Source organism: Phyllobates terribilis, unplaced genomic scaffold, assembly GCF_046119375.1.
Source record: "Phyllobates terribilis strain yellow unplaced genomic scaffold, ASM4611937v1 Scaffold_5__5_contigs__length_657084704, whole genome shotgun sequence".
Taxonomy (NCBI): Eukaryota; Metazoa; Chordata; class Amphibia; order Anura; family Dendrobatidae; genus Phyllobates; species Phyllobates terribilis.
In genome coordinates this window covers 296,147,989-296,175,498 of record NW_027362765.1, presented here as the reverse complement: position 1 = coordinate 296,175,498, position 27,510 = coordinate 296,147,989, and the positions used below count along the sequence as shown (strand labels likewise).

Sequence of the window (27,510 nt, the reverse complement as noted above, 5' to 3'; positions counted from 1 at the left end):
ACCGGAAGACTCACAGAATCATGGCCCGTAGATAGTGGTTACTTCATGATAAAGAATGGAGTGAATCCAGAGCCGGTTGTCTAATGTCCAGTAATAATAAATTGCGTATGTGAGGTCAAGTCAGATTATTAAATGACCAAGGAGAGTTGGGCGGTATAATAGAAATATTAAGTGAACTGAGACTGCAGTATTTCTGTGGGACACAAGATGGCGTTTGATGTAAATGATAAAGAAAATGGTTGCTTTAGTACAAATGACCACTAGATGGAGTTTTGAAATAATGAGCAAAATGGAGGACGGACACTTAAGGGTTAACCAGCTTCTCCACAAAGATGGAAGGTGGGGGGGGGGGGCAGAATACCCCTCAGTCCCAGCCTCAGCCTTTCTCAGCTTCGCCTTCACCCACGCAGGGCATACACAGATCCAGGATCAACAGCCCTCACACACCGCACCAAATACCTTCCAAGGGAAAGTCCCGACGTTCAGCTCCGCAGGACTTCACAGAGGACGCGGCACACTCCACACAGGCCGCCCCGATGTTTCCGGATCCCCACAGAGGACGAAAGCAGGGTAAGATTTTACTTCGCAGGAGACTTGGGGGAGCCGTTCCGGAGCACTTACCCCTGGCTAGCGGAGAGTCCTGCCAGGGGAGTGCAGTAGGAGCGGAGGCAGGCTCCGGCGGTGCGTCTCAACAAATCCAAGATGGCGGGCGCGCGCAGGCTAGGACTCTGTTTTCCGCCTGAAGCTCCGGTATCTCACGCCGGAGAGTGCTGGTGGGACCCGGGAGAACTCTCCTGCAAGATCTGAAAGAACGGCAAATCTAAGGAGAGGTTAGAAGGAGCCTGAAAAGTGCTTTTTAGGACCCATTCTTTTTAACCTCTTTATTAATGACCTTGGGGATAGGATTGATAGTAAAGTGTCAGTCTTTGTTGACGACACCAAACTATGTAGGATATTAAAATCTGATCTTGACATTACGATATTGCAACTTCAGATAGTGGTGATTACACTAGTTAGACCTCTGATTACCTGCCACTGCAGGGACCAGTACCCATAATAGCTTTATATCCCCTGATGAGTTCCCCATATGGGGGATGAAACGCGTTGGCATTATAACTGCACATAAGTTATACTCTACATTGGAGTGGGGTACATTAGTCCAGACTCACACTTGGGGTCTGCGCTTGTAAGAGTGGGAGCAATACAGGGGCACGCCAGGGGAGCTTAATTTACCGTGAACATCTCTGTCTTTCCTGTACCCATTGTTGGACACTGCTGCCCTACCCCGTACCAGACTCCTGTGCCTGGATTAACCTCTTCTAAATGGTGAGATCAAACCATTTTTTACTATATAAATTGTCTGTATTTAGCACTTGCATCTTAGATTTATTTGTATCCCTGATTCCTAGGTATCATCTTTTTAGCATATTAATAAAACTTAGGTTTTATTCTTATTATATTCTATCCTGCTGAATGCTCTGATTTATAATAGGAGAATTGTCACAGGGATGATAACCACATCGTCACCTTGCTGTATTTTGATTGAAAGTAAAGTGTCAGTTTTTGCTGATGACACCAAACTATGTAGGATATTAAAATCTGATCTTGACATTACGATATTGCATAACAATCTGGATAAGATGTCTGAATGGGCAAACACTTGGCAGATGAGGTTTAATGGAGATACAGTGGGTACGTAAGTATTCAGACCCCGTTAAATTTTTCACTCTTTGTTTCATTGCAGCCATTTGGTAAATTCTAAAAAGTTCAATTTTTTTCTCATTAAAGTACACTCTGCACCCCATCTTGACTGAAAAATAACAGAAATGTAGAAAGTTTTGAAAATTTATTAAAAAAGAAAAACTGAAATATCACATGGTCATAAGTATTCAGACCCTTTGCTCAGTATTGAGTATGTAACGGGTCTGGGAGGTGGAACCTCTGAGCAACTATACAAAGGGGCAGTCCTTGTAAGGAAGCGGGGGGCTCCCAGGGTAGGCGGGCAGGTAGTCACGGCTAGTGACGGGGACAGTCTCTGGGTAGAAGGGCAGGAGGTCACGGCAAGTGACGGGCACAGTCTCTGGGTAGAAGGGCAGGAGGTCACGGCAAGTGACGGGGACAGTCTCTTGACAGGCGGGTGGTCACGGCAAGTGACGGCTAAGCCTCCAGATAGGCTAGCAGGCAGGTAGCAGGTGGACGCTCCCAGGTGAGCGGGTAAGAGTCTCTGGACAGGCAGGTGGTCACAGCACGTGACGGCAGAAGCCCAGGAACCGCTGAATAGCCTTCAACCCCTCTGGTCGGGGCCACTTCTGGATGGCAGACAGTTTCTCAGGATCCATTCGTAGGCCGGTCTGAGAGATTATGTAGCCCAAAAACGGAAGCGAGGTCTGCTCAAAGAGGCACTTCTCATATTTAGCGTAGAGGTGGTTCTGCCTGAGCCTGAGCAGGACCTGACGAACATCCCTCCGGTGAGTGAGAAGATCCGGAGAGAAGACCAAGATGTCGTCCAGGTACACCACTACGAAGAAGTAGAGAAGGTCCCGGAAGATGTCACTGACCAACTCTTGAAAGACGGCGGGAGCGTTACAGAGACCGAAGGGCATTACCAGGTATTCATAGTGGCCGTCCCGGGTGTTGAGTGCTATCTTCCATTCATCCCCCTGACGGATACGGACCAGGTTATACGCCCCACGGAGGTCCATCTTGGTGAAGATTCTAGCCCCCCTCAGACGGTCAAATAATTCCGGAATGAGCGGAAGGGGGTATTTACTCTTCACTGTGATCTGGTTAAGGCCTCTATAGTCTATACAGGGACGGAGTGAGCCGTCCTTCTTTTTGACGAAGAAGAAGCCTGCTCCCGCCGGGGAGGTAGATTTCTGGATGAATCCCCGGGCCAGATTCTCAATATATTCAGACATAGACCGGGTCTCAGCAGCGGACAAAGGGTAAATACGCCCACGGGGAGGAGTAGCGCCGGGTATCAGGTCGATTGGGCAGTCGTATGGTCTATGAGGGAGTAATGTCTCTGCCTCCTTTTTATTAAAGACGTCCGCATAAGACCAATAGGGAACCGGAAGACCATGTAGATTGGCTGGGGTAGGAGAAGGACGGACAGGATAGACGGGAACTAAACAAGTCTTATGGCAGTCCTGTCCCCAGCGAAGGACTTCTCCGGTCTGCCAATCAAGCACGGGTGCGTGTTTCTGAAGCCAAGGTAGGCCTAGTAAGAGGGCGTGAGAGAGTCCAGGCAGAACATGAAAGAAGATGCTCTCTGAGTGCAGCATTCCCACCTGCAGGGTTATGGATTCGGTTTTGAGTTGGATGGGAGACCCCCATCCACGGCAGCGACAGATAAGGGTACAGCTAGAGGTTTGGTGGGAATACGATATTTCTCTACCAGGGACTGAGAAATGAGATTTCCGGCAGCTCCAGAGTCAAGTTGGGCTAGTTCAAAATAACGGTTCTCCCCGCAGATGATAGAGACCGACAGCAACAGAGATGGAGAGGGTTTACTCTTGTCTAGGACGACCTCTCTGAGCGATCCCAGACACAGGCGTTTCCCGACCTCTCCGGGCAGGAACGGATCCGGTGCTCCTTACTGCCACAGTAGAAGCAGCTCCCCTCGGCACGGCGTAACTCTTGACGGGTTTTGACCATCTTGGTCTGGTCGACCTGCATAGGCTCGGGTGAGTGCGCCTGGGGAGTAACGGGAGAAGTGACGGGTTTCTGGAAGGTAGGGGCTAGACGTGGAAACCTCCTCTCACGGGTAACCTCTTTGGCGCGCTCCTGGAACCGGATGTCAATCCGGGTGGCAAGTGTTATTAAGTCATCGAGAGTGGTAGGAATGTCCCGACCAGCGAGTTCATCTTTAATACGGCCGGACAGACCCTCCCAAAAGACAGATACCAGGGCGTCGTTATCCCAGGCCAGCTCTGAAGCAAGGGTACGGAACCGTATGGCATATTGGCCCACGGTGAGATTTCCTTGACGGAGGCGTAGCAGAGATGATGCAGATGAGGTCTTCCGTCCTGGTTCGTCGAAGACTTTCCGGAAAGCCGTGAGAAAGGCTGGCAGGTTGGACACCAGGGGGTCTCCTCTCTCCCATAGAGGATTTAGCCAAGCCAGTGCCTCTCCCGCGAGATGGGACATGATGAAGGCTACTCTGGCTCGGTCGGTGGAAAACTGGTGTGCCAACAGTTCGAAGTGCAGAGTGCACTGGTTAATGAAGCCCCGTGCCTGGCTGGGATCTCCGCCAAAACGAGGAGGGGCGGAGAGGCGGGGACCGGGAAGAGATGCCATGGTGTTGATGGGCTGCGGCGGTGCCGGGGTAGTAAGTGTGCGAGTGGAGGCAGCTCCCGAAGTGGTAGTCAATGTGTCCAGGCGGGAGTTAACACTACGCAGGTGACTCAGGATGGACTCCTGTTGGGACCTCTGACGGGAAAGTTCATGACATAGGTCCGAGAGCGAGGGAGCTTGGGTGCCACCGGGTTCCATGGCCCGAGCAAACTGTAACGGGTCTGGGAGGTGGAACCTCTGAGCAACTATACAAAGGGGCAGTCCTTGTAAGGAAGCGGGTGGCTCCCAGGGTAGGTGGGCAGGTAGTCACGGCTAGTGAAGGGGACAGTCTCTGGGTAGAAGGGCAGGAGGTCACGGCAAGTGACGGGGACAGTCTCTGGGTAGAAGGGCAGGAGGTCACGGCAAGTGACGGGGACAGTCTCTGGGTAGAAGGGCAGGAGGTCACGGCAAGTGACGGGGACAGTCTCTTGACAGGCGGGTGGTCACGGCAAGTGACGGCTAAGCCTCCAGATAGACTAGCAGGCAGGTAGCAGGTGGACGCTCCCAGGTGAGCGGGCAAGAGTCTCTGGACAGGCAGGTGGTCACAGCAAGTGACGGCTAAGCCTCCAGATAGGCTAGCAGGCAGGTAGCAGGTGGACGCTCCCAGGTGAGCGGGCAAGAGTCTCTGGACAGGCAGGTAGTCACAGCAAGTGACGGCTAAGCCTCCAGGTAGGCTAGCAGGCAAGTAGCAGGTGGACGCTCCCAGGTGAGCGGGTAAGAGTCTCTGGACAGGCAGGTGGTCACAGCACGTGACGGCAGAGCCTCCAGGTAACGGGACCTGAGGGCTGAAGCAGAGTGATAGGCTATGCAACAACATTGCTCGGGCACCTCCATTTTGGAGGAGGTGCCTTATATATGGTGAGGTCCTCCGGCCATTGGCCGGGGACTCCTTAGGACGGCGTGCGCGGCCCCTTTAAGAGAGGGGGAGCGCGCGCGCGCACCCTAAGCACAGTGGCCGGGAAGCAGCGCGCGCTGCCAGCAGAGCGGGAGGAAGACGCCGGGCATGGAGCGGAGAGGTGAGGGGAACAGCGTCCCTGCCTAGCAGGAGGCAGGGATGCCGACGCTACAGAGTAGAAGCACCCTTTTGAGCTAGTACAGCCATGAGTCTTCTTGGGAATGATGCAACAAGAACAACAACAACGATGATTCTCGTATCTTCACAGCATAGACAATTGCCTTCAGATGACCCCAAAGATAAAAGTCTAAGGGGGTCAGATCGGGAGACCTTGGTGGCCATTCAGCTGGCCCACGACGACCAATCCACTTTCCAGGAAACTGTTCATGTAGGAATGCTCGGACCTGACACCCATAATGTGGTGGTGCACCATCTTGTTGGAAAAACTCAGGGAACGTGCCATCTTCAGTGCATAAAGAGGGCAACACATCATCATGTAGCAATTTCAGATATCCAGTGGCATTGAGGTTTCCATTGATGAAGAATGGCCCCACTATCTTTGTACCCCATATACCACACCATAGCATCAAGATACATGATGTGCAGCATCTGAAACAAAACATACTGGAAGCTTGTGCTAGCATTTCTTCTGCGGTGTTGCTATTAGTGTGTCAAGAGTGGGAGAAGAGGGTTGCATTGACAATCCAACACAATGGGCAGCACTTTGAACACATTTTATAAGTGGTCATAAACTTGTAAAAAACTCATGAAAGAATAAAATTACGTTAAAACCAAGCACACTATTGTTTTTCTTATTAAATTCTCAATAAGTTTGATGTGTCACATGACCCTCTTCCCATTGAAAAAAATAAAGTTGGATCCAAAATGGCCAACTTCAAAATGGCCGCCATGGTCACAACCCATCTGGAAAAGTTTTCCCCCTCCCATATACTAATGTGCCACAAATAGGAAGTTGATATCACCAACCATTCCCATTTAATTTAGGTGTATCCATTGTGAGGTAGCGCTATTGAGCATGTTGAGGGGCACCCACTTCACCGGGTCAATTAAAGCACACATGCAACGTTTTCCAGTAAACTAAAGTCCACCAGTTTATTACACATCATAAACTGCTTATAACACAGTCCATCTCAGTGGCTCGCAGGAATGTTACACACGTAATATTCTAGAGCCTTTCAAGGGCAGCTATGCCCGCTTGGCTTCAGATACAGTCCTCAGCAAGGTAACAAAACTAATGTCCATATCACGCACCGTCTTTTACCTTTGCCGGGACTAGCTGCTCCTATCAGCTCTGTTCCATCAAAACTGTGGTTTAAGGCTCACCAGACGTGGTCTCCAGGCCTCGTGCCTTCCAGGGCTAATGGTGTCCCAGGCACAGAGATCAGGTCTCTTGACTCTCTGTGTTTCAAAAACACCCAGATATATATCTCTTCTGTGCGCACAGGATCTGTGATGATGTCACAGTCATGTGATCAGTCACCTGAAGGGAAGGTACATGGTCAGCCATAACACACCCCCTCAGACATTTTAGCAATGCAGCAAGCCACTGCATTACATATCCTCCCCCTCTTGTTCAAGCCCATGGTATTGAACACATGATATACACAATCACATTATAACCCACAGTTCACACAGAGTCCATGTACTTGATGTTTGCGCTGCTCAGCCCCTGGAACATTAGTCATCAACATTAGACCATTCCTCAGGGATCTACCATCCGTCATTGTCACTAACTTTCGTCAAGTCACATTTCCGAGTCGTAACCTTGTCAGACCTCCCCCGTTCCCAGCGGTCAATACAGCAGTGCAACTCACTTGCCCTTGTATCTAACGTCAGGTCCGACTCAACACTGTTCCGTACTCTATTGGGTCATTTGCATTGGCCTCTCAGACCTGAGTTACTGGAGGACTCACTACCTCTAAACCCACGCCCACTATCCTCAGGACGTCTTGAAAGGTCTCTAGCTTCTGCTGTAGCCATTCTATTATTTGGAGGGCCCCTTCTCTGTCAGGTCTCACAATTTACAGACGGCCGCCATCTTCTGCTGAGGCGACGCTGTCTTTCCATTCGCAGTCTGGCGAGATTCAACTGTTCTACCTCTCGCAGGTAGGTCACTCGGTACTGCATCAGCATTCGTATATATATATGCAAGATTTTCTTCCATTCCTACAGCAGAGAATGACACCATGCCATCTTCATCCGGTATCCAGTCCTGATGGTCACGTGGACTGCTTACTTTCATCACGTCACACTTCTTTACCATCATTTGCATGGCTTGGCTATTTCTTCCAATGAGCTTTCTTACCAGAGCATGAGGCATCCAGATGACTTCTTCCCGCAGACTTTGCGCTTTTCTCATAAGCTCCAGTTGTCTAATGGCTTGTTCCGTCTTCAACCAAATAATCCGCTTCGTGCAAACAAATCGCCAGTGCATGTCACTTACGATAGCCACCCTCTTCACTGTGACTTCGGTTGTGGACAAGACCAGCAGCTGTTTTAGCTTCTGAGGTCGAGGACACCTTACAGGCTCCCACGTCCTTCTTAAACTCTTCATGCACTGACTTGGTGGTGCATTCTTCTCTCAAATCTTCGGGTACATCTATGAGGCACTTGTACTGAGAAGTTTCTGTCTCACCGGTGGTCTCCAAACGATCATCTGGCTCAGGTCTCCGAGCCAACTGACTTTCAGCTTCTTCACCCTGTATGCTTCCCCTGAGCTGACTCACAGCTATGAACTCAAGAATTCTCCTCTTGACATCTTCCATCCCATACTGATCTTCTTTTAACACTTCCTCAGCTCTTCCCAGGTCCACATTCTCATGGTATAAAGGATTAAGCTTGTTCGCACTTTTCCTTCTCCAAGGCGGCCTCGTTCACTGACTGGTACTTTGCCAGGCGACCTTTGAGCTCGGAAACTTCTTCCTCTAGCTCAGCTACTCGCCTCTCAGCAGCCCATCTCTGAAGCTCTTCCTGCTTCAACTGCTCCTTTATCAGCAGAATTCTCTCAGACCTCTCTATCTCCAATGCGCCCACTCGGCTCTCGACAGCCAGTCTCTCAAGCTTCTCTTGCTTCAAATGGGCTTGTAGCGTCTCCTTGATCTCGGCTCTTACATCCATCAAATCATCCAAGCTGGCATTATTCGAGGAGGTATTTGCTTCATACCTCCCTTCTCTAGTGGTATCTTCCACTTCTGCACTTTCAACCCCCTCTTGAGGCCCTGCTGCACTCTCGCCTTCTGCCACTTCACCTTTCTCTTGGGTATCGGCAGCCTCATCTTCAACCCTCTCTTGGGACTCAACGGTGTCACCTTCAGAAGGTTTCACGCCCTCCATCACTTTAACCTCAGAGCCTTTGGAGTCTTCAACCTCCTCGACCATGGTACCGTACACTTCAACGAGGTTCCCTGCTGACCGATCTTCAATTACCTGGTTAGACACAGGAGTCATCACACGTACTATCTTCTGGGCCGACTCTTCCTCCTGGTCTTATTTGTTGTCTGTTACTGTACCAGAGGTTGCTACTGGCAACGTCACCTCCTCTTCATTCCTGATCTCCTCTGCTTCTGAAGGAGGATCCACGCTTGGAATAAAGGCACACATCATTGCATTTTCTTTATTTATTCTTTCAGCAAAGGCTACAGGGGCAACTTTTTTGTGGCCCTTGCGCCTTTGGCGACGAGAGTGGGACTTTCTCACCTCATTTAACTCCTCCTGACTGAACTCTCTTTCTACTTTCGTAGTGCCACCGTCAGCTGTGGGGTCTGTGTCACTCCCCATGTTGTTATGGAGCAACAAGTCACCTCCACTTTGATGTCAACCCCTTCTTCTGGACCTACCCAGTTATCAACAGTCAAATTGTCATTTTTAGGCGGTACCAACACACGACCAGTAACCAAATTTGGTTTTGTATGCTCCACCCCCTTTTGAGACTCCGCTCCCTTTTGGTTAACCACACCTGTAGGGGGTACTTTAAAAAAAAAAAAAAACGCGATAGTCTTAGGACCCAGTTCACAACATATCTTACTACCTCCCTGGGCACTCTGGGATAGTACCGGCGCCACAGGAGAACTCAAGGAATGGTCCGCTGCCACGATTCTGTAAGGTGCCAACAGCTCCTGCCGTTCCTGCACCATGTCCTGTTGTCGTTTCTCAAATGCCTGCTGCTGCGATTAAACAGGTACTTTAATCGCTCAATAGCTTCAGTCTCATTTGCTGCTCCCTTCACAGCCATCTTTATCAGCTCCTGCATTTCTTCAGGGGACACTATTTTGCTGAAGAGCGTTTGCAGAAGGTCATCTAACCCCTTCTCCATTCCATCTGGGGATACTTCTCCATTCATAGCCATCGTGGTACGCTGTTCACACCAGACACTTCACACCACTCTCCCCGGAAAAATTTTCGTGGCCCCACCAAGCCACAGCAAACCAGGTTTGAGTGCAACAATTTTCGTAACCCCGCCGAGTTACAGCCAGATGCTTTAATCTTCGTGGCCCCGCCAAGCCACATCAAGATGCTTGCATTCACGTTCGTAGTCCTGTGCCGTTACCCCTTGCAACCAGGCTGCAGTTTCCCGCATTCGCTAACCAATTATGAGGTAACGCTATTGCGCATGTTGAGGAGCACTCACTTCACCGGGTCAACTAAAGCACACATGCAACGTTTTCCAGTAAACTAAAGTCCAGCAGTTTGTTACACATCATAAACTGCTTATAACATAGTCCATCTCAGTGGCTCGCAGGAATGTTACGTAATATTCTAGAGCCTTTCAGTGGCAGCTATGCCCGCTTGGCTTCAGATACAGTCCTTAGCAAGGTAACAACACTAATGTCCATATCAAGCACCGTCTTTTACCTTTGCCGGGTCTAGCTGCTTCTATCAGCTCTGTTCCGTCAAAACTGTGGTTTAAGGCTCACCAGACGTGATCTCCAGGCCTCGTGCCTTCCAGGGCTAATGGTGTCCCAGGCACAGAGATCAGGTCTCTTGACTCTCTGTGTCTCAAAAACACCCGGATATATATCTCTTCTGTGTGCACAGGACCTGTGATGATGTCACAGTCATGTGATCAGTCACCTGAAGGGGAGGTACGTGGTCAGCCATAACACACCCCCTCAGACATTTTGGCAATGCAGCAAGCCGCTGCATTACACCATATAAATGGCCCACCCTGTACATTAAATGGGAGTATACTCAGGACTACAGAACAGGACTTGGGTATTCTGGTTACAAGTAAGCTCAGCAGCAGTACTCAATGTCAAGCAGCAGTCGCAAAAGCAAACAAGATTTTAGGATGTATAAAAAGAGAAATAAAATCCTGCGATCCTAACGTATTATTACTTTATAAATCACTGGTGAGGCCACATCTAGAATATGGGATCCAGTTTTGGGCTCCACTTTTTAAAAAGGATATTCAGAAGTTAGAGTCAGTTCAAAGGCGGCTGTCACAGGTGTCTCAGAAGTGACAGTCGCCCTGCAGTTGGTTACAGGAGATCTCTACATTTGGCATTACAGACATCTTCTTAGAGGCTGTCTCTAGGACCTAGCAGCTACCTTCTTCTGGCTAATTAAATACCTGCTGTGTACGGAGGGAGGTGCCAGCGATATTCATTTCATCTTGTGAGACTTCAGCAACAGCAGTACTTCCTCCTCTCTGGTGTTTGAGGATGTGTGCGCATTTGTCTGGAGTCGTCTAAAAGCTAAGCTATTTCCCGTTTGTCCTTCCTTTTTGTCTTTAGAGTTCAGTGGAGATCGACTAGTGTTCAGCTCTTCCCTTCCCGAGCCTGAGTCTAACGCCAGAGAAAGACAGGGCGAGGAACGCGTGTGGCGATTGGTTAAGAGCCAATATAGGGCTGATAGTTGAGACAGGGTGACACTAGACCAGACTAAGAGGTCTTCACTCCCCCCCCCCCCCTTTGCCTAGTGTCTGGGCTCCCTTTCCCTTTGTGTTGCACTAAGTCTTTCCCACACCTTGCGTGACAGTGGCAACTAGATTATTACAAGAGGTGGAGACCTCTCATATGATGAGAGGGTGGAAAAGTTGGGCTTGTTTAGCTTAGAAAAATTATGCTTCAGAAGGGATCTCATTTACATGTATAAATATACAAGTGCTTCTCACAAAATTAGAATATCATCAAAAAGTTCATTTATTTCAGTTCTTCAATACAAAAAGTGAAACCCATATATTATATAGAGTCATTACAAAGTGATCTATTTCAAAAGTTTATTTCTGTTAATGTTGATGATTATGGCTTACAGCCAATGAAAACACAAAAGTCATTATCTCAGTAAATTAGAATACTTTATAACAACAGCTTGAAAAATGATTTTAAAATCTGAAATGTTGGCCTACTGAAATGTATGTTCAGTAAATGCACTCAGTACTTGGTCGGGGCTCCTTTTGCATCAATTACTGCATCAATGCGGCGTGGCATGGAGGCGATCAGCCTGTGGTGACACTGCTGAGGTGTTATGGAAGCCCAGGTTGCTTTGATAGCAGCCTTCAGGTCATCTGCATTGTTGGGTCTGGTGTCTCTCATCTTCCTCTTGACAATATCCCATAGATTCTATATGGGGTTAAGGTCAGGCGAGTTTGCTAGCCAATCAAGCTGTTATGATCTGCAACATGTACTAAGGAAAGATAAGGGAAAACTGTCCCTACAGTAAGACTAAGCTGAATCCCTACGATGTAGCGGGCTGCCTGTTCCTAGCGAACAGACCCGCCTTAGTCCTCGGCTAGTCTGAACGAAGACCTATAGCATAAGGGGAGGGGTCCCTAAAAGAACTAAGGACTGGGACAAAAATGGGACACCTCCTAAACAGAGAAGTTGTTGCAGAACACAAAAAGACAAACAGACAAAAAAGTACTAGAGGTCCCAGAAGGACCAAACGAACTGACAGAAAGGCACAGAAACACCTGGCTAGAGAAACAGTCAAACACTGAAGTCCAGCACAGCCAAAAGGGCGGAGCTGGAATATAAAGGCAGATGGTCACGTGACCGCAAAACACAAGATGGAAAAAACAAACAGGAGGGTTCTAACACAAGCACAGTGATACTGTTGTTTTTAAACCAGGTATTGGTACTTTTGGCAGTGTGGCCAGGTGCCAAGTCCTGCTGGAGAATGACATTTCTATCTCCAAAAAGCTTGTCGGCAGAGGGAAGCATGAAGTGGTCTAAAATTCCCTGGTAGACAGCTGCGCTGACTTTGGTCTTGATAAAACACAGTGGACCTACACCAGCAGATGACATGGCTCTCCAAACCATCACTGATTGCGAAAACTTCACACTAGAACACAAGCAGCTTGGATTGTGTGCCTCTCCACTCTTCTTCCAGACTCTGGGACCTTGATTTCCAAATGAAAATTGGAACTCTGGGACCTTGTGGAGTTTGTCAATGACTGCCTTCTGGACATCTGTCAAGTCAGCATTCTTCCCCATGATTGTGAAGCCAACTGAAACAGACTAAGGGACCTTTTTAAACGCTTAGGAAGCCTTTGCAGGTGTTTTTTGTTAATTATTCTAATTTACTGAGATAATGACTTTTGTGTTTTCATTGGCTGTAAGCCATAATCATCATTAACAGAAATAAACACTTGAAATAGATCACTTTGTTTGTAATGACTATATATAATATATGAGTTTCACTTTTTGGATTGAAAAACTGAAATAAATTAACTTTTTGATGATATTCTAATTTTGTGAGAAGCACCTGTATGTGTGGTCAGTACAAAGGACTAGCACATGACTTATTACTTCCATAGACCATACTAAGGACCAGAGGGCAATCATTACAGGTGGAAGAAAGGCGATTCCAGCACCTAAACAGGACAGGGTTCTTTACAATCAGAGCAGTCAGACTGTGGAATGCCGACCACAAGAGGTAGTAATGGCAGACACTATAACAGCTTTCAAAAAAGGGCTGGATGATTTCTTCGATACAGGTAACATTGTGGGTTACAGTTAAATTAGTGACAAACTGTATAATTGGTGAAAGAAGGTTGAACTTGATGGACCTAGGTCATTTTTCAACCTATGTAACTATGTACTTTAAAGAAGTTTTCTCAAGATAAATCTTCAGGAGCACATTACTCCCCAACATCCTGGTAACTGGTTGTCAGGGACCACTGCACTCCTGAAGATGTGACAGTTTGGGATGGCAGCATAGTAGTGCTGCTGGCCTGAACTGTTCGCTCCCCCGTTCGGCTAGCTTTGCCTCTTGCCGCTGTAGCATAAGAAGCACGTAGGCTGCCAGATCCAGAGCAGTGATTACATGCTCTACAGTATAGCAATGAACTTGCAGTTTTAACTTGGGAGACAGTCTGACGCAGATTGACTGCAGTAGTGGCCGGTATCCTGGGCAACGAGCAGTAAGCAATAGAATATTCAGTTCTTGAAATGGAGATAGAGTGTTTTAAAGAAATATCAAAGTCAATGTTTGTACAGACACTTAACAATTTTAACACACTATCTTATGATGATTCAACCCCCTTTATAGGCTGCGTGCACACGATGCGTTTTTCATGCTTCAAAAACGCATGGTAATCCGCACCACATGGTCCTCAATGGCATTCCGCAATGTCAATGCACATGCTGCAGATTATTCCGCAGCGTTTCTGCGGCGCTCAAAAATCTGCAGCATGTTCATTAATTTTGCGGAAGCGCAGCGGAATTGCCGCCATTGACTTGCATTGAGACACATATAATCCGTGTCTGTACATTTGTACTCACGGATTATATGCGTTTCAATGTGCGGATGGTACCCAGTTCTGGAGGAGAGAAGACTCTCATCCAGACCTGGGTACCATTGTACCTGTGAAAAAAAGAATAAAATAATAAAGTTTATATTCACCTTCTCGCGGGCCGGCAGCGCTTCTCCTTCCAGGACCTGAGATGACGTCGCAGTCATGTGACCGCAGGCTGTCTCGCGAGATGCCGGCAAGCCAGGAAGGAACCAGGAAGGAGCGCGACAGCACACGCGGCGGCAAAGTATAGCTTTATTTTTTTATTTTCACGGTCACACTATATAAGTCCATGCCGGTTGCATGGATTTATACAGTGTGACCTAGTTGTCAAGCACTTTCCTGGAAAGTGCTTGTCAGTCCGCATGCGGAAACACATGCGTTAACGCATGTGGATACGCATGTGAATCCACATGTAATCTACATGTATTCCGCAGGAAAAAACGCATGCACAATCTGCATGCGTTTTTTCTGCCAGGGAGATGCAGAAATGCTGCAGAAATTTTCTGCTTCATTTCTGCATCGTGGGCACATAGCCTTAGGGGGGCTTTCCATATGTCATGTACAGATCGGTCGTCCTTGTATAATAGCGATCTGCTGGATACATGAGGGGAGCACACAGTTCATTGTATTCTTTCATTGTTCCAATTTTCTTTATTTTTCCTAAAATTGGTCCAGATCTGATTCTGTGGAATATTACAACACTTCCCTAGACCTCAACATTCACCTGAAAGACCTACTTTAAGGAATGACCGGAATAAGGAAATCTCATCCCCTAAAGCTGCCAACACCGTGTATACACATACATTACACACACACACATACATAAATTACAAATATAGGTACACACATACATAACATACATTACATACATCCCATCCCTTAGAGCTGCCACCACCGTGTATCAACATACATTACGTGCATACACACACATTACATGAACACACACATATATATACACATTACATGCACGGACATGCATATACACACAAATACATTACATACATAACATGCCCACATATACAATACAGACCAAAAGTTTGGACACATCTTCTCATTTAAAGATTTTTCTGTATTTTCATGACTATGAAAATTGTACATTCACACTGAAGGCATCAAAACTATGAATTAACACATGTAGAATTATATACTTAACAAAAAAGTGTGAAACAACTGAAAATATGTCTTATATTCTAGGTTCTTCAAAGTAGCCACCTTTTGCTTTGATGACTGCTTTGCACACTCTTGGCATTCTCTTAATGAGCTTCAAGAGGTAGTCACCGGAAATGATTTTCACTTCACAGGTGTGCCCTGTCAGGTTTAATAAGTGGGATTTCTTGTTTTATAAATGGGGTTGGGACCATCAGTTGTGTTGTGCAGAAGTCTGGTGGATACACAGCTGATAGTCCTACTGAATAGACTGTTAGCTGCTTTTTTCTTGCCATAATACAAATTCTAAGTAAAGAAAAACGAGTGGCCATCATTACTTTAAGAAATGAAGGTCAGTCAGTGCGAAAAATTGGGAAAACTTTGAAAGTGTCCCCAAGTGCAGTTGCAAAAAACATCAAGCGCTACAAAGAAACTGGCTCACATGAGGACCGCCCCAGGAATGGAAGACCAAGAGTCATCTCTGCTTCTGAGGATAAGTTTATCCGAGTCACCAGCGTCAGAAATCGCAGGTTAACTGCAGCTCAGATTAGAGACCAGGTCAATGCCACACAGAGTTCTAGCAGCAGACACATCTCTTCAACAACTGTTAAGAGGAGACTTTGTGCAGCAGGCCTTCATGGTAAAATAGCTGCTAGGAAACCACTGCTAAGGACAGGCAACAAGCAGAAGAGACTTGTTTGGGCTAAAGAACACAAGGAATGGACTTTAGACCAGTGGAAATCTGTGCTTTGGTCTGATGAGTCCAAATTTGAGATCTTTGGTTCCAACCACCGTGTCTTTGTGCGACGCAGAAAAGGTGAACGGATGGACTCTACATGCCTGGTTCCCACCGTGAAGCATGGAGGAGGAGGTGTGATGGTGCTTTGCTGGTGACACTGTTGGGGATTTATTCAAAATTGAAGGCATACTGAACCAGCATGGCTACAACAGCATCTTGCAGCAGCATGCTTTTCCATCTGGTTTGCGTTTAGTTGGACCATCATTTATTTTTCAACAGGACAATCACCCCAAACAAACCTCCAGGCTGTGTAAGGGCTATTTGACCAAGAAGGAGAGTGATGGGGTGCTACGCCAGATGACCTGGCCTCCACAGTCACCAGACCTGAACCCAGTCGAGATGGTTTGGGGTGAGCTGGACCGCAGAGTGAAGGCAAAATGGCCAACAAGTGCTAAGCATCTCTGGGAACTCCTTCAAGATTGTTGGAAAACCATTTCCGGTGACTACCTCTTGAAGCTCATCAAGAGAATGCCAAGAGTGTGCAAAGCAGTCATCAAAGCAAAAGGTGGCTACTTTGAAGAACCTAGAATATAAGACATATTTTCAGTTGTTTCACACTTTTTTGTTAAGTATATAATTCCACATGTGTTAATTCATAGTTTTGATGTCTTCAGTGTGAATGTACAATTTTCATAGTCATGAAAATACAGAAAAATCTTTAAATGAGAAGGTGTGTCCAAACTTTTGGTCTGTACTGTATCTACATTACATACATATACGCACATGCACACACATTACATACAAATGCACACACATTACATACAAATGCACACACATATATACATTACATACACATATATTACATACATATACGCACATGCACACACATTACATACAAATGCACACACATTACATACATTACATATATTACATACATATACGCACACACATTACATTCATACACACATATATACATATATTATATACATATATTATATACAAATGCACACACATTATACACATACACTTGTGCTGCACTCCTAGTCAAATCCGACCACCGTCATCCAGTTCCTCTTGCGCTTGCGCACTGCTGAGGGGCTACGTTTGCTGTAAACAACGCAGTGTAATCCCGCGATGCGTCTCCAGACCTCAACATGTCGGATAGCACGTGTTTGTGGGCGGAAGTGTATGTTACGTAATTCCGGTTTCCGCAGCTCAGGAGTGGAGGACCATGGAAGGCTCAGAGTAAGTGACCGGGCAGTAGAATCCAACGGCATCAACGCCAATGTTACTATATGACGGCTTCCGAGCGAGGGGAGGCTGCTGAGAACCTGGGGTGTGTGGGCACGCCGCCATTATTAGGAGGATGTAGGGCAGCGGCTGCCGCATAGTGGGGCAGCACCTCCTGTATGAGACTGGTGTCACCTGTGTCAGCCTATAGGAGACCACGGCGCAATTTCTGAACTGCAAGACACAAATGAGACACGGGTGCTGATTGGCTGCTGCAGGAAGCAAGGCATCTCCGAGGTCTTAGCAGTGGCCTGTATTAATGAGACTGCTATGGTCAGGATGGTTGTGTCTGGACTGTACTGGCTCTCAACCCATTACCTCGTCTCATGACCCCGACTGAACGTATGGTATGTGCTGCTATAGACTAGTGTAAGCCATAACCTTACAGGGGATGTCCAGTGACACCACGTTAGCGCCTATCACCCATCCGCAGGATGTGATAAGTTACTGATCGGTGGGGTCCGCCTGCTGCGCCCCTCCACCAATTGTCAGAACGAGGAAGTTTCATCACTGTTACTAAATGGCCCAGCACTTGTTGAGCTTATGTACCACTGCTGCATTCTGGTGGGAACAAATGCCCCCTTCTGCTCATCAGCGTGGGTCCAAGCACTTAGTCCCCCACCATCTGAGTGTGGATATGTGATAACTCGTGTTCACCGCACAGTCCCCCCTCCCCAAAAAAAAAATCCAAAACAAAAAACCAAAACATCACCTTCCCAATTACTACCTTTCCCCTACCTGTCGCTGCATCGTGACCCGCTGAGGAGCTCGTCTGTTCTAGGCTTTACCTTCTATGTCCTAGGGGGGCACATGGACAGAATCACCAGGTGCCTAGCAGGTCACTCCCAGGACACGGCCTGTCTGTGTTAGAGGGGTTTAATATTATTTATGTAGTCATGAGTCCCCTTGCAGCATTAGATATGTGATGTGTTAAAGGGGCTTAATGTTATACAGGATATGACTGCTGCATCCAGTGGGCTCAGTGGTTATGTGTCATCCTCATTGGCACTGCAGGGAACGTTTATCCCAGTTACAAAAAGGGGGTGGCAGATGAGATGCCCACCAACTTCTGCTCCATTCATTCTCTATGGGTCTGTCAGGAGAAGCCTCGGCAGCCCCATAGGTAATGATCGTCACGCAGGCAGCACATGTTGCTCCATTCTAACAGGGATAAAATTCCCTGTTCTGCAGATGGGGTACCAGTGGTCTGCTGCCCACCCTGTGGATAGGTGATGGCTTGTTTTCACTGGGTAACCCCTTTACAGATGTTTATAAATCTTTATCACTAGGATATATCAGTACTTTAGTCATTGGGGTTCAGGCTCTAATATTTCCAAGAGGTCTCATAATTGGGGTCTCCAGAAATGTCTTTAAAGATGTCAGTATGTACTTGGGGAACGTTCCTCCCAATTTCATACTAATATGTAATGCACAAGCCACATTCCCTTGTTAAACTCTCTTTTTTTTCTTAGAACACGGAAACTTCCGCGGGTCCCAGAAAATCTTCTGAAGAAAAGAAAGAAATATCAGGGACTTAAAGCAGCAGAGGCCAAGAGGGCGCTAGAGGAGAAGAGAAAGGTGATGGGCCTGGCAGAACGTTGCATGGGAGGGGGACAGAGGGGGCTTGATAACTAGGAACTTAATATCAAATGAGAGATCTGACCTTCCAGGGTACCTCCACCGTCCTCAGACCTGTCACTTCTTGTCCACGTTGATTTAATGAATTCTATAGGTGTCTTAGTGTCACATGTATTTGCTCCCCGGGTTTAATCCTGACTGGGATGTTTACTAGCATCTGGATCACTGATGAGATGTGTGATTTGTATGCAGTGTGTTTTGTAATAATCCTGCACAGGGATAACATTCAGCATTTTTAGTTTCTCATTTTCTCCTTATTGGATTGAGGTGCAATACCAGACACCGCCAGTAGATAAGAGAGGAGCTGTTTCTGGAATTTTTCTTTCAATCTCAGGGTTTCTTTTAAAGAAGCACTCCTCCCATTAAAGTTAATATCCTCTTAAAATATAGCACTCCTCATGTTATATAGCATTGTGTATTTACAATTGCTCCTTTTGCCTTTCTACCCAGCTAATTCTTCTCAGTGTTCTGCTCTGTGTAGAAACAGGAAGTTTCTAAAGGGGAAGTTTTGTCATTCCCTGCTTAAACTTTTTAACCACCTGCTCTCTCCTCCCCTTGCCAGGGACTTTGCAGTGACTCATTACTTGTGCAGACAAAATTGACCTCTTGTTTCTACACAGAGCTTAGGATTCAGCTAGTCAGTTTTTAATCACTTGATGTCATAGACCTAATGGAAAACAGAGGAATTAGCTGCATAGAAAGGCAAATGAGCAATTGTAAGTTCACAGTGCTGTATAATATGATGATGGCGATATATTAAGAGGATAAAAACTTTGATGGGATGGAGGAGTGCTACTTTAAATGTAGTACAGATTCTTTATTGGGTTTAGGATCTCTAAATTTACATTTGTCCATTTTCTTTCTCTTCTTTACAGGTTCCGCTGGGAAAACAGATAACATTTAAACGTCTCGAAAGTTTTGTGAGAGACTCCAGGAGAAAGCTGAGAGATGACACCAGGTTACGCAGGATGCAGATCTACAGGAAGAAAGTCCCCAACATATCCAATGAGAAGCTTGCCTTTGTAGTGCGAATTACGGAGTACGTTCTCACTGATCCTTTTTGTAGAGTGATGTGCATCCTAGCTATATGCTAGTTACTACTTCCACCACTACTGTCCCTGTACTCCCCGATCAACTGGTCTCTCACCCTGCAAAGAAGAAGTGGTGTGGGGGCCTGTGATCTCTATATTATGCTGCTCTCAGATTAAATATCAAAAATCTGGTGACAGTTCCTTTTAAATGCCAAAGAGAGAGAAGGGGTAAAACCTTGTGAACTATTGTTGGAGTGATACTTAACCCCTTTCCGACGACGTCTGTAATAGTACGTAGCTGTGCCCTGGGCCTTATGGACCAGCTACGTACTACTACTCATAATGCTATCACAAGCGGTGCGGGGCGATCGCCACCGGGTGTCAGCTGATTGTCACAGCTGACACCTAGTGCCAGGAGCGGTCAAGCACCGCTGCTGGCACATTAACCCCTGAAATGCTGCGATCTAAGTTGATCGCAGCATTCCGGGAGCAAGGGGAGGTAAGCGCCATTACTTACCTCCTTTCCGGCGTCCCGTGCTGTCTGGGCCGGGTCCCAGATGTTGTCATGGTGACCCGATGTCATGACAACATCCGGGTCACCAGGAGGCAAGAAGTTACTTTGGTCATGCGCAGTGCGTGATCAAAGCAACTTCTCCCTGTGCAGCACGAACAGGCTGTATAGCACAGGGATGTTGCTGCATTCCTATGTTATACAGCCGATCAGAATGTAAAAATTGAAAGTCCCATAGTGGGACAAAGTGTAAAAGTAAGAAAAGTGTCAAAGTGAAGAAAAAAAAAAATTAAAAAAATAATCCCACAAAAATAAAAATATACTGTACCCATAAATAAATATTCTGAAAAAAAATAAAACAATAAAAGTACACATATTTAGCATCGCCGCGTTCGGAACGACCTGACCTATAAAACTGTCCCATTAGTTAACCCCTTTAGTGAACACTGTAAAAAAATAAATAAATAAATAAAGCTTTGTTTTTTATCATACTGCCAAACAAAAAATGAAATAAAACGCGATCAAAAAGACGAAAGTAAATAAAAATGGTACCACTGAAAATGTCATCGTGTCTTGCAAAAAACAAGCCGCCATACATCTCCATCAGCTGAAAAATAGAAGTTATAGCTCTCAGAATAAAGCGATACAAAAAAAAATTTTTTTCTATAAAAGTTTTTGTGTAAAAGCGCCAAAACATGAAAAACCAATATAAATGTGGTACCGCTGTAAACTCACTGACCTGAAGAATAACGCTGCCTTATCAATTTTACCAGACGCGGAACGGCATAAAAAAACCCCCCAAAAAAACAATTCCTGAATTGTTGTTTTTTTTGTTTATTCTGCCTCCCAAAAATCGGAATAGAAAGCGATCAAAAAATGTCATGTGCCCGAAAATAATACCAATAAAAATGTCAACTCGTCCCACAAAAAACGAGCCGTCACATGACTCTGTTGGCCGAAATATGGAAAAATGATAGCTCTCAAAATATGGCGATGCAAAAACTAGTCTTTGCAAAAAAAAAGCATCTCTTAGAGCGTGACAGCTGTCAGTCCTAAAAACCCGCTATGAATCTGGTATCGTTGTAATCGCACCGACCCGAAGAATAAAGTCGTCTAATCACTTATACCGCATGAGGAACGGCGTAAACAATAAACGCTGGGGTTGGGGTTGTGCTGGGGTTAGGGTTAGAGTTGTGTTGGGGTTGGGATTTCTTCAAAAGTAAAAAAAAAAAAAAATGACGACGATATGGTGACCAGTGTTGAGCGCAAGTGCTCACTACTTGAGTTTGCATTGGGTGCTCGGGTATGCACCTTATCGTGGGTGCTCGAGTCTCCGCCCCATATTCTTCGGGGCCAAAAAAAGTTGCATGGATTGTCTGCCGTGCATGAGCGATCCCCCCGCATGTTGTTTTTTTGGGTGTCCAACAACCGTGAAACGTGCGGGGTGGGGACTCGAGCATGTCACTTGAGCACCCGTGATACATGGTGCATATCCGAGTACCCGATGCAAACTCAAATAGCGAGCACTTGCGCTCAAGACTAATGACAATTTATTCAATATGATGACCTAATGTTATCAAATTCTGTGTTGTACCTCCTGGGTTCAAAATGTTCACTTTGCCCCTTGATAAAATCCATGAGGGGTCTAGTTTCCAAAATGGGGTCACCTGTGGGTGGTTTCCACTGTTTAGGCGCATCAGGGGCTCTCCAAACACAACGTGGCGTCCACTAATTATTTAAGTAAATTTTTACATTCAAAAAGTCAAATGGCTCTCCTTCCATTCCGAACCCTGATTTTCGCCCAAACAGTGGTTTTCCTCCACAAATTGGATATCGGCGTGCTCAGGAGAAATTGCACAACAAATTTTGGGGTCCATTTCTTCCTGTTACCCTTGTAAAAATAAAAAAATTGGGGTCTAAATTAACATTTTTGTGAAAAAAGTTAAATGTTAATTTTTTCTTCCACATTCCAAAAATTCCTGTGAAGCGCCTGAAGGGTTAATAAAGTTCTTGAATGTGGTTTTGAACACCGTGAGGGGTGCAGTTTTTAGAATGGTGTCACTTTTAGGTATTTTCTGTCATAAAGGCCCCTCAAAGTCACTTCAAATGTGATGTGATCCCTAAAAAAAAATGGTTTTGTAATTTTTGTTGGAAAAATGAGAAATCGCTGGTCAACTTTTAACCCTTAGAACTTCCTAACAAAAAAACATTTTGGTTCTAAAATTGTGCTGATGTAAAGTAGACATGTGGGAAATGTTATTTATTAACTATTTTATGTGACATATCTCTCTGATTTAAGGGCATGAAAATTCAAAGTTTGAAAATTGCAAAATTTTCTAAATTTTCACCAAATTTTTGATTTTTTCACAAATAAACGCCAGTCATATCGAAGAAATTTTACCACTATCATGAAGTACAATATGTCATGAAAAAACAATTTCAGAATCGGGAATCCATTGAAGTGTTCCAGAGTTATTACCTCATAAAGTGACAGTGGTCAGAATTGTAAAAATTGGCCTGGTCATTAATGTGCAAACCACCCTCGGGGTGAAGGGGTTAAGGTGTATTCCAATCTCAAAGATCCTATCCCAATACGTTGGTAAGTGTAATAATAATATTAGAAAATAACTCCAATTTGAAATGTAGGATAGTTCTTCTACCCCATGTTCAGGGCATTGCAGTAGCTTAGGTATCTATGGTTACGACCACTAACCGCTAACTAACTGTCACTATTTGTGTGGTCGTAACCATGGATATCTAAGCTACTGCAATGCCCTGCACATGAGGTAAGCAACATACATAATCAGAAGAACTATACTGCGTTTCTAATTGGACCTATTTGCTTATATTATTATTTCACCTACTACATATTGGGATAGGATCTTGGAGATGGGAATACCCCTTTAAATTAGAGGCTATATTCACCAATAGGTAGGTCATCTATATTATCTCTGGGGTTCCAACACCTGGCACCCCCACCACTAAGCTCATACCCTTGGCTGTAATAATTAGTCATGGACAACCTTTTTAGAGGGCAGGGGAATCTAAGAGGAGGACATTTTGTGACCAGATGACTGGCGATAAGGACTCTAATGTGGCTGATGGGAAGTTTGCTCCTACAATTTGTAGTTGTCTGTGTATAGTTTGCTGCCTGGTACTTTTGTCTGTATAATTGTCTGATGTGCCATCTGCTTCTTCTAAAGCTTTCCATTCTCTCTCCTCTCAGCATTCAGGGTGTGAACCACCATGTGCTCAGTATCCTGAAAAGCTTCAGACTGGGGAAGATTTTCGCTGGTGTGTTTGTGAAGCTGACAGAAGAATCTGTGAAGAAGATACAAATGATTGAGCCATATGTGGCATGGGGGTAAGAAGTGTTGGGTGTGATCTTTAGGGGATTACTGGGCCACGAACTAGAGTGAAGAACTTTCTTGTATTTCTAATTTTGTCCCATAACTTCTGTGAATTCTGGAGGTGCTCAATCCATGGGAAGCCACAGAACCTCTAACAAAAGCTGTTCTGATAAACCGGGGTGGGCATGTCTATGGGACTGTTCAGCACCCGGCTATTTCCAGCAGTCTCATGATCAGTGAATGGAGCAGAGGTCAAGCATTTGCACCTTCGCTACATTCTGGACAGGGTCCGCAGAGCCAGTTTCTAGGAGTCCAGAACACTTTTTCTCAAGATCGATATGGTCCCAGTGGTCAGATTACGAGCAATCGCTAAGTTAGCCAATATTCCATGGATAGAGGATAACTTTTGTTTTTAGAAATAACTGTAGTACAAAATATTTTACTATTACTTTGTTTTCTGATCAGGGGAGTTCCTTGTTTTGTTATAAAATCCCACCTATTACTGTACTTCTGAATTATTGAATGCCTGATTATATGAATTGTGTGATGTCTCTACACTTATTTTCCAGTAGGTTTATAGTACCTGACCTCATTTTACTTTGCAGTATCCCAAACTTGAAGTCTGTACGAGAACTCATCTTAAAGCGTGGACAAACCAAAGTGAAAGGCAAAAAGAAGCCCCTGACAGACAACAATATGATAGAAGAAGAGTTAGGTTAGTGTCTTTTGTGTATATGTATTATATTTATATATATAAAAAAATTAACTTTGAGGTCTCGTTCACACCTTGAGTATGTAGTGAGGTTTTTTTACCTCCCAGTATTTGTAAGCCAAAACCAGGTGAGGAACAATCAGAGGAGAAGTATAATAGAAACACGTCACCACTTCTGTATTTATCACACACTCCTGGTTTTGGCTTACAATTTCTGTTAACGTGGCCTAAAAGTGTCTGTCTGAGGATAGTTATTGTTAGCGTACTACTAGGCTGTATTACCAAATAGGCATAGGTTTAACGTTATGAAGGTGACAAAGAGTGCTTGGGAAGCTTCATGCCAATGTCTCCCGCAGGCTCCTACTATTTTTTTCAAGCAGCTATGTAGTCAGGTTTTGGCTATAATGAGCGACCATACAGCCTTCGAATAAGTTGATTGGGACTTGGAACTGCTTCTTTCTAGCTTCTCAGACGTCAGACCCATCTATCTAGATACAAATCCATTAGCCCACATTTGTGAAGACTGTTGGATCTGATACCCGTCTGAGTAAAGAAGATAGTTGGGTCTCTTAAAAGGCTCCTGCTTTTGGCCACATTTTTCAATAACTGTGGCTACTTTTTTTTTTTTTAATTTGCAGTTGCCAATTGTCAGTTTTTGCAACTTTTTTCCTTTTTTTTTTCCTTCTGGAGCAATTTAGGCCAAAAAACTTATGTAAATCTGGGCCAATTAATATTCTTACTCATTGACTATTTTACCTCCCTTTCTGTTTTAGGAAAATGTGGAATTATCTGCTTAGAAGATGTGATTCATGAGTTGTATTCAGCAGGAAGCAACTTTACAGCAGTAAATAAATTCTTATGCCCCTTTGAGTTGTCTATAGCCCGTCATGCAGGCATTAACAGGAAAGGCTATCTAACTGAGGTTGGCGATCCCGGAAACCGAGGCGCTGGCATTAACCAGCTCATACGAAAGCTCAACTAAAGGTGAGGAGGTGGCTACTAAGTTATGGTGAATGTGATCTTTCCATGACCATTTCTACTAATTAAATGAAATGGTCTAATCTATAAATTGTTAATACTTATAGTGGCTATAGTGGTTAAATGCCAAAACGTTTATTACACAGGGGCCGAATCATCAAATCTTTTACGCCAAAAAACTGGCGTAAAGGTTTTGAAAAGTCACAACATTTATGTACAACAGGGAGTTACTCCAAATTTTTGTCACTAGCAAATTGCCTTAGGCAAATAATCCCTAACTAAAGACTATAAAATATAACTTTTAATCACACTATTAAAGGAATATAATTTAAAATTTGCATGAGTCAATATATTCTTGGGACACGGGTAAACTACCCAATCACTGAGATCAATACTCTGTTGTCCTTTAAACATTCCTATTTTGTGGTTTGAGGATCATTTTGGTGTGGCTGCAGCTTCATCCCCTGATGAAGCAAGTTGTACTGGTGAAACACGTTGGGGAGGCTTAGAACCGTTTTAACGAACCTTAGTGAGATATAATGGTGGATACTACTCAGTGATAGGATCGTATAGGTAGCGGCTGCACCAAAGCCATCACTGAGTAGTATCAACCATTATATCGAAGGTCATTAAAACAGTCCTATCACTGAGTAGTATCCACCATTATATCTGACTAATGCCATTAAAACCTAGTCCTAAGCCTCCCCAACATTTTTCACCAGTACAACTTGCTTCATCAGGGGATGAAGCTGCAGCCACACCAAAATGATCCTCAAACCACAAAATAGGAATGTTTAAAGGACAACAGAGTATTGATCTCAGTGATTGGGTAGTTTACCCGTGTCCCAAGAATATACTGACTCATGCAAATTTTAAATTATATTCCTTTAATAGTGTGATTAAAAGTTATATTTTATAGTCTTTAGTTAGGGATTATAAGCCTAAGGCAATTTGTCAGTAGTATCGTTGACCCTACACTGACTGTTGTGAACATCATTTATAGTGTGTTACTCAAAATTTTTGTGCCCTTTGGCTGTTTACACTGAAATGGATGGGATAGGCGTGGACTCATCCGGCTGTCAGATTGATCATAAAATGCCGGCACTTTGTATGCCAAAAATGCTCATAGGATCTCAAGAGCAAACGACCACCGCGTTGCAAGTCATGAAACAAAGAGTTAGATATTAAAAATATAAATATGGGTACACATTAAAGAGGTATTCTGGGGCTACTCATGCATTGGAAGGTGCACAGTACTTGACAATCGTGCACCTGTCATGTCTGCTTTCTGTAGATACGACATCACTGGCGAAAAGTAATATTTTGAACTTTAACCACATTAACCTATCGGCACCTTGTGATCATTCCATGAGGAGCTGATGAACATCCAAACATGCAAATGCCAATTGAAACCATTTAAGTGCCACTGTCATAGATTGATAGAAGCAGCTAAATGGTTAAACGGAAGTGATCAGCTAGCTCTGGCCCACTGGTGTTAGAGGCTGGTACCGGCTGTATAACTCAGCCAGCACCTGCAATGTGTAGAACCAGCTCAGTTCTTGAGCCTGCTCCATGAAGCCGCACCCAACATTTGGAAGGGGTGTAGTGACAGGGATGTGGTTGGGGATAGATAAGTAGAGAAAACTGTAAACCCTGGAATAGGAGAACTGATAGAAGATGCCCCATATGTTCCGTGTCCATCAGCTAATAGTGTAATGTATATTTTATTTCAGGCTGACCAGTTCTTCAGGAGCCCTTTAAAGTGACTTTCAATGATTTATAAAGACAGGCGTGTGCTGTGCTCTCATGCTTGTTGCCTATGATGGAAGCTGCACAGAGACTTTTCACCAAAGAGCAGCAAGATCCCTGACACGTTTGTATGTCTGACACTTCCACCGCCTCCGGACATCATCTGGCAGAAAGTAATTGTAGATTGACTGTAAAGTTTCCCTTTTAATTCTTTACAACTTCCAAGGTACTTGTGCCTATTAAAATGGTTGACTTGTGAGGCCATGGCCGATGGGCTGGAGTACTTTCATTGTGTATATAAAGGTGTGATGGAATCATATTCTATCCAACCATATATTTTTTTGTATATATATAAATTAAAGTTTATGTACAACTTTA

The 27,510-nt window shown here is 45.0% G+C and overlaps 1 protein-coding gene and 1 long non-coding RNA gene across 3 annotated transcripts in view; one reads left to right on the top strand and one right to left on the bottom strand.

Annotated features, from left to right (window-relative positions):
• LOC141273030 (uncharacterized) overlaps window positions 1-17,041 on the bottom strand; it is a 36,829-nt gene extending 19,788 nt beyond the window's left edge. Inside the window, exon 1 of the long non-coding RNA XR_012322055.1 lies at window positions 16,886-17,041. This is a non-coding gene — a long non-coding RNA (uncharacterized lncRNA). The remainder of the gene's footprint in view (window positions 1-16,885) is intronic.
• Window positions 286-27,510, top strand: RPL7L1 (ribosomal protein L7 like 1). 2 transcript variants are annotated; one of them, XM_073684347.1, is made up of 7 exons: window positions 286-570; window positions 18,636-18,741; window positions 19,677-19,840; window positions 23,570-23,707; window positions 24,299-24,408; window positions 25,179-25,389; window positions 27,117-27,510. In XM_073684347.1, the coding sequence occupies exons 1-6, from the start codon at window positions 290-292 to the stop codon at window positions 25,385-25,387; spliced, it is 1,008 nt and encodes a 335-aa protein (XP_073540448.1). In that variant the 5' UTR covers window positions 286-289; the 3' UTR covers window positions 25,388-25,389; window positions 27,117-27,510. The 2 variants fall into 2 exon arrangements, with proteins under 2 accessions (XP_073540448.1, XP_073540449.1); XM_073684348.1 differs by lacking the exon at window positions 286-570 and adding an exon at window positions 16,973-17,118.

Coding starts and splice junctions, on each gene's coding strand:
- RPL7L1 (XM_073684347.1), top strand. CDS start 290: ATGGAGGACGGACACTTAAGGGTTAACCAGCTTCTCCACAAAGATGGA. Junction 571..18,635: donor CCACAGAGGACGAAAGCAGG/GTAAGATTTTAC, acceptor TTTTTTTCTTAG/AACACGGAAACTTCCGCGGG. Junction 19,841..23,569: donor TTTGTAGTGCGAATTACGGA/GTACGTTCTCAC, acceptor CTCTCCTCTCAG/CATTCAGGGTGTGAACCACC.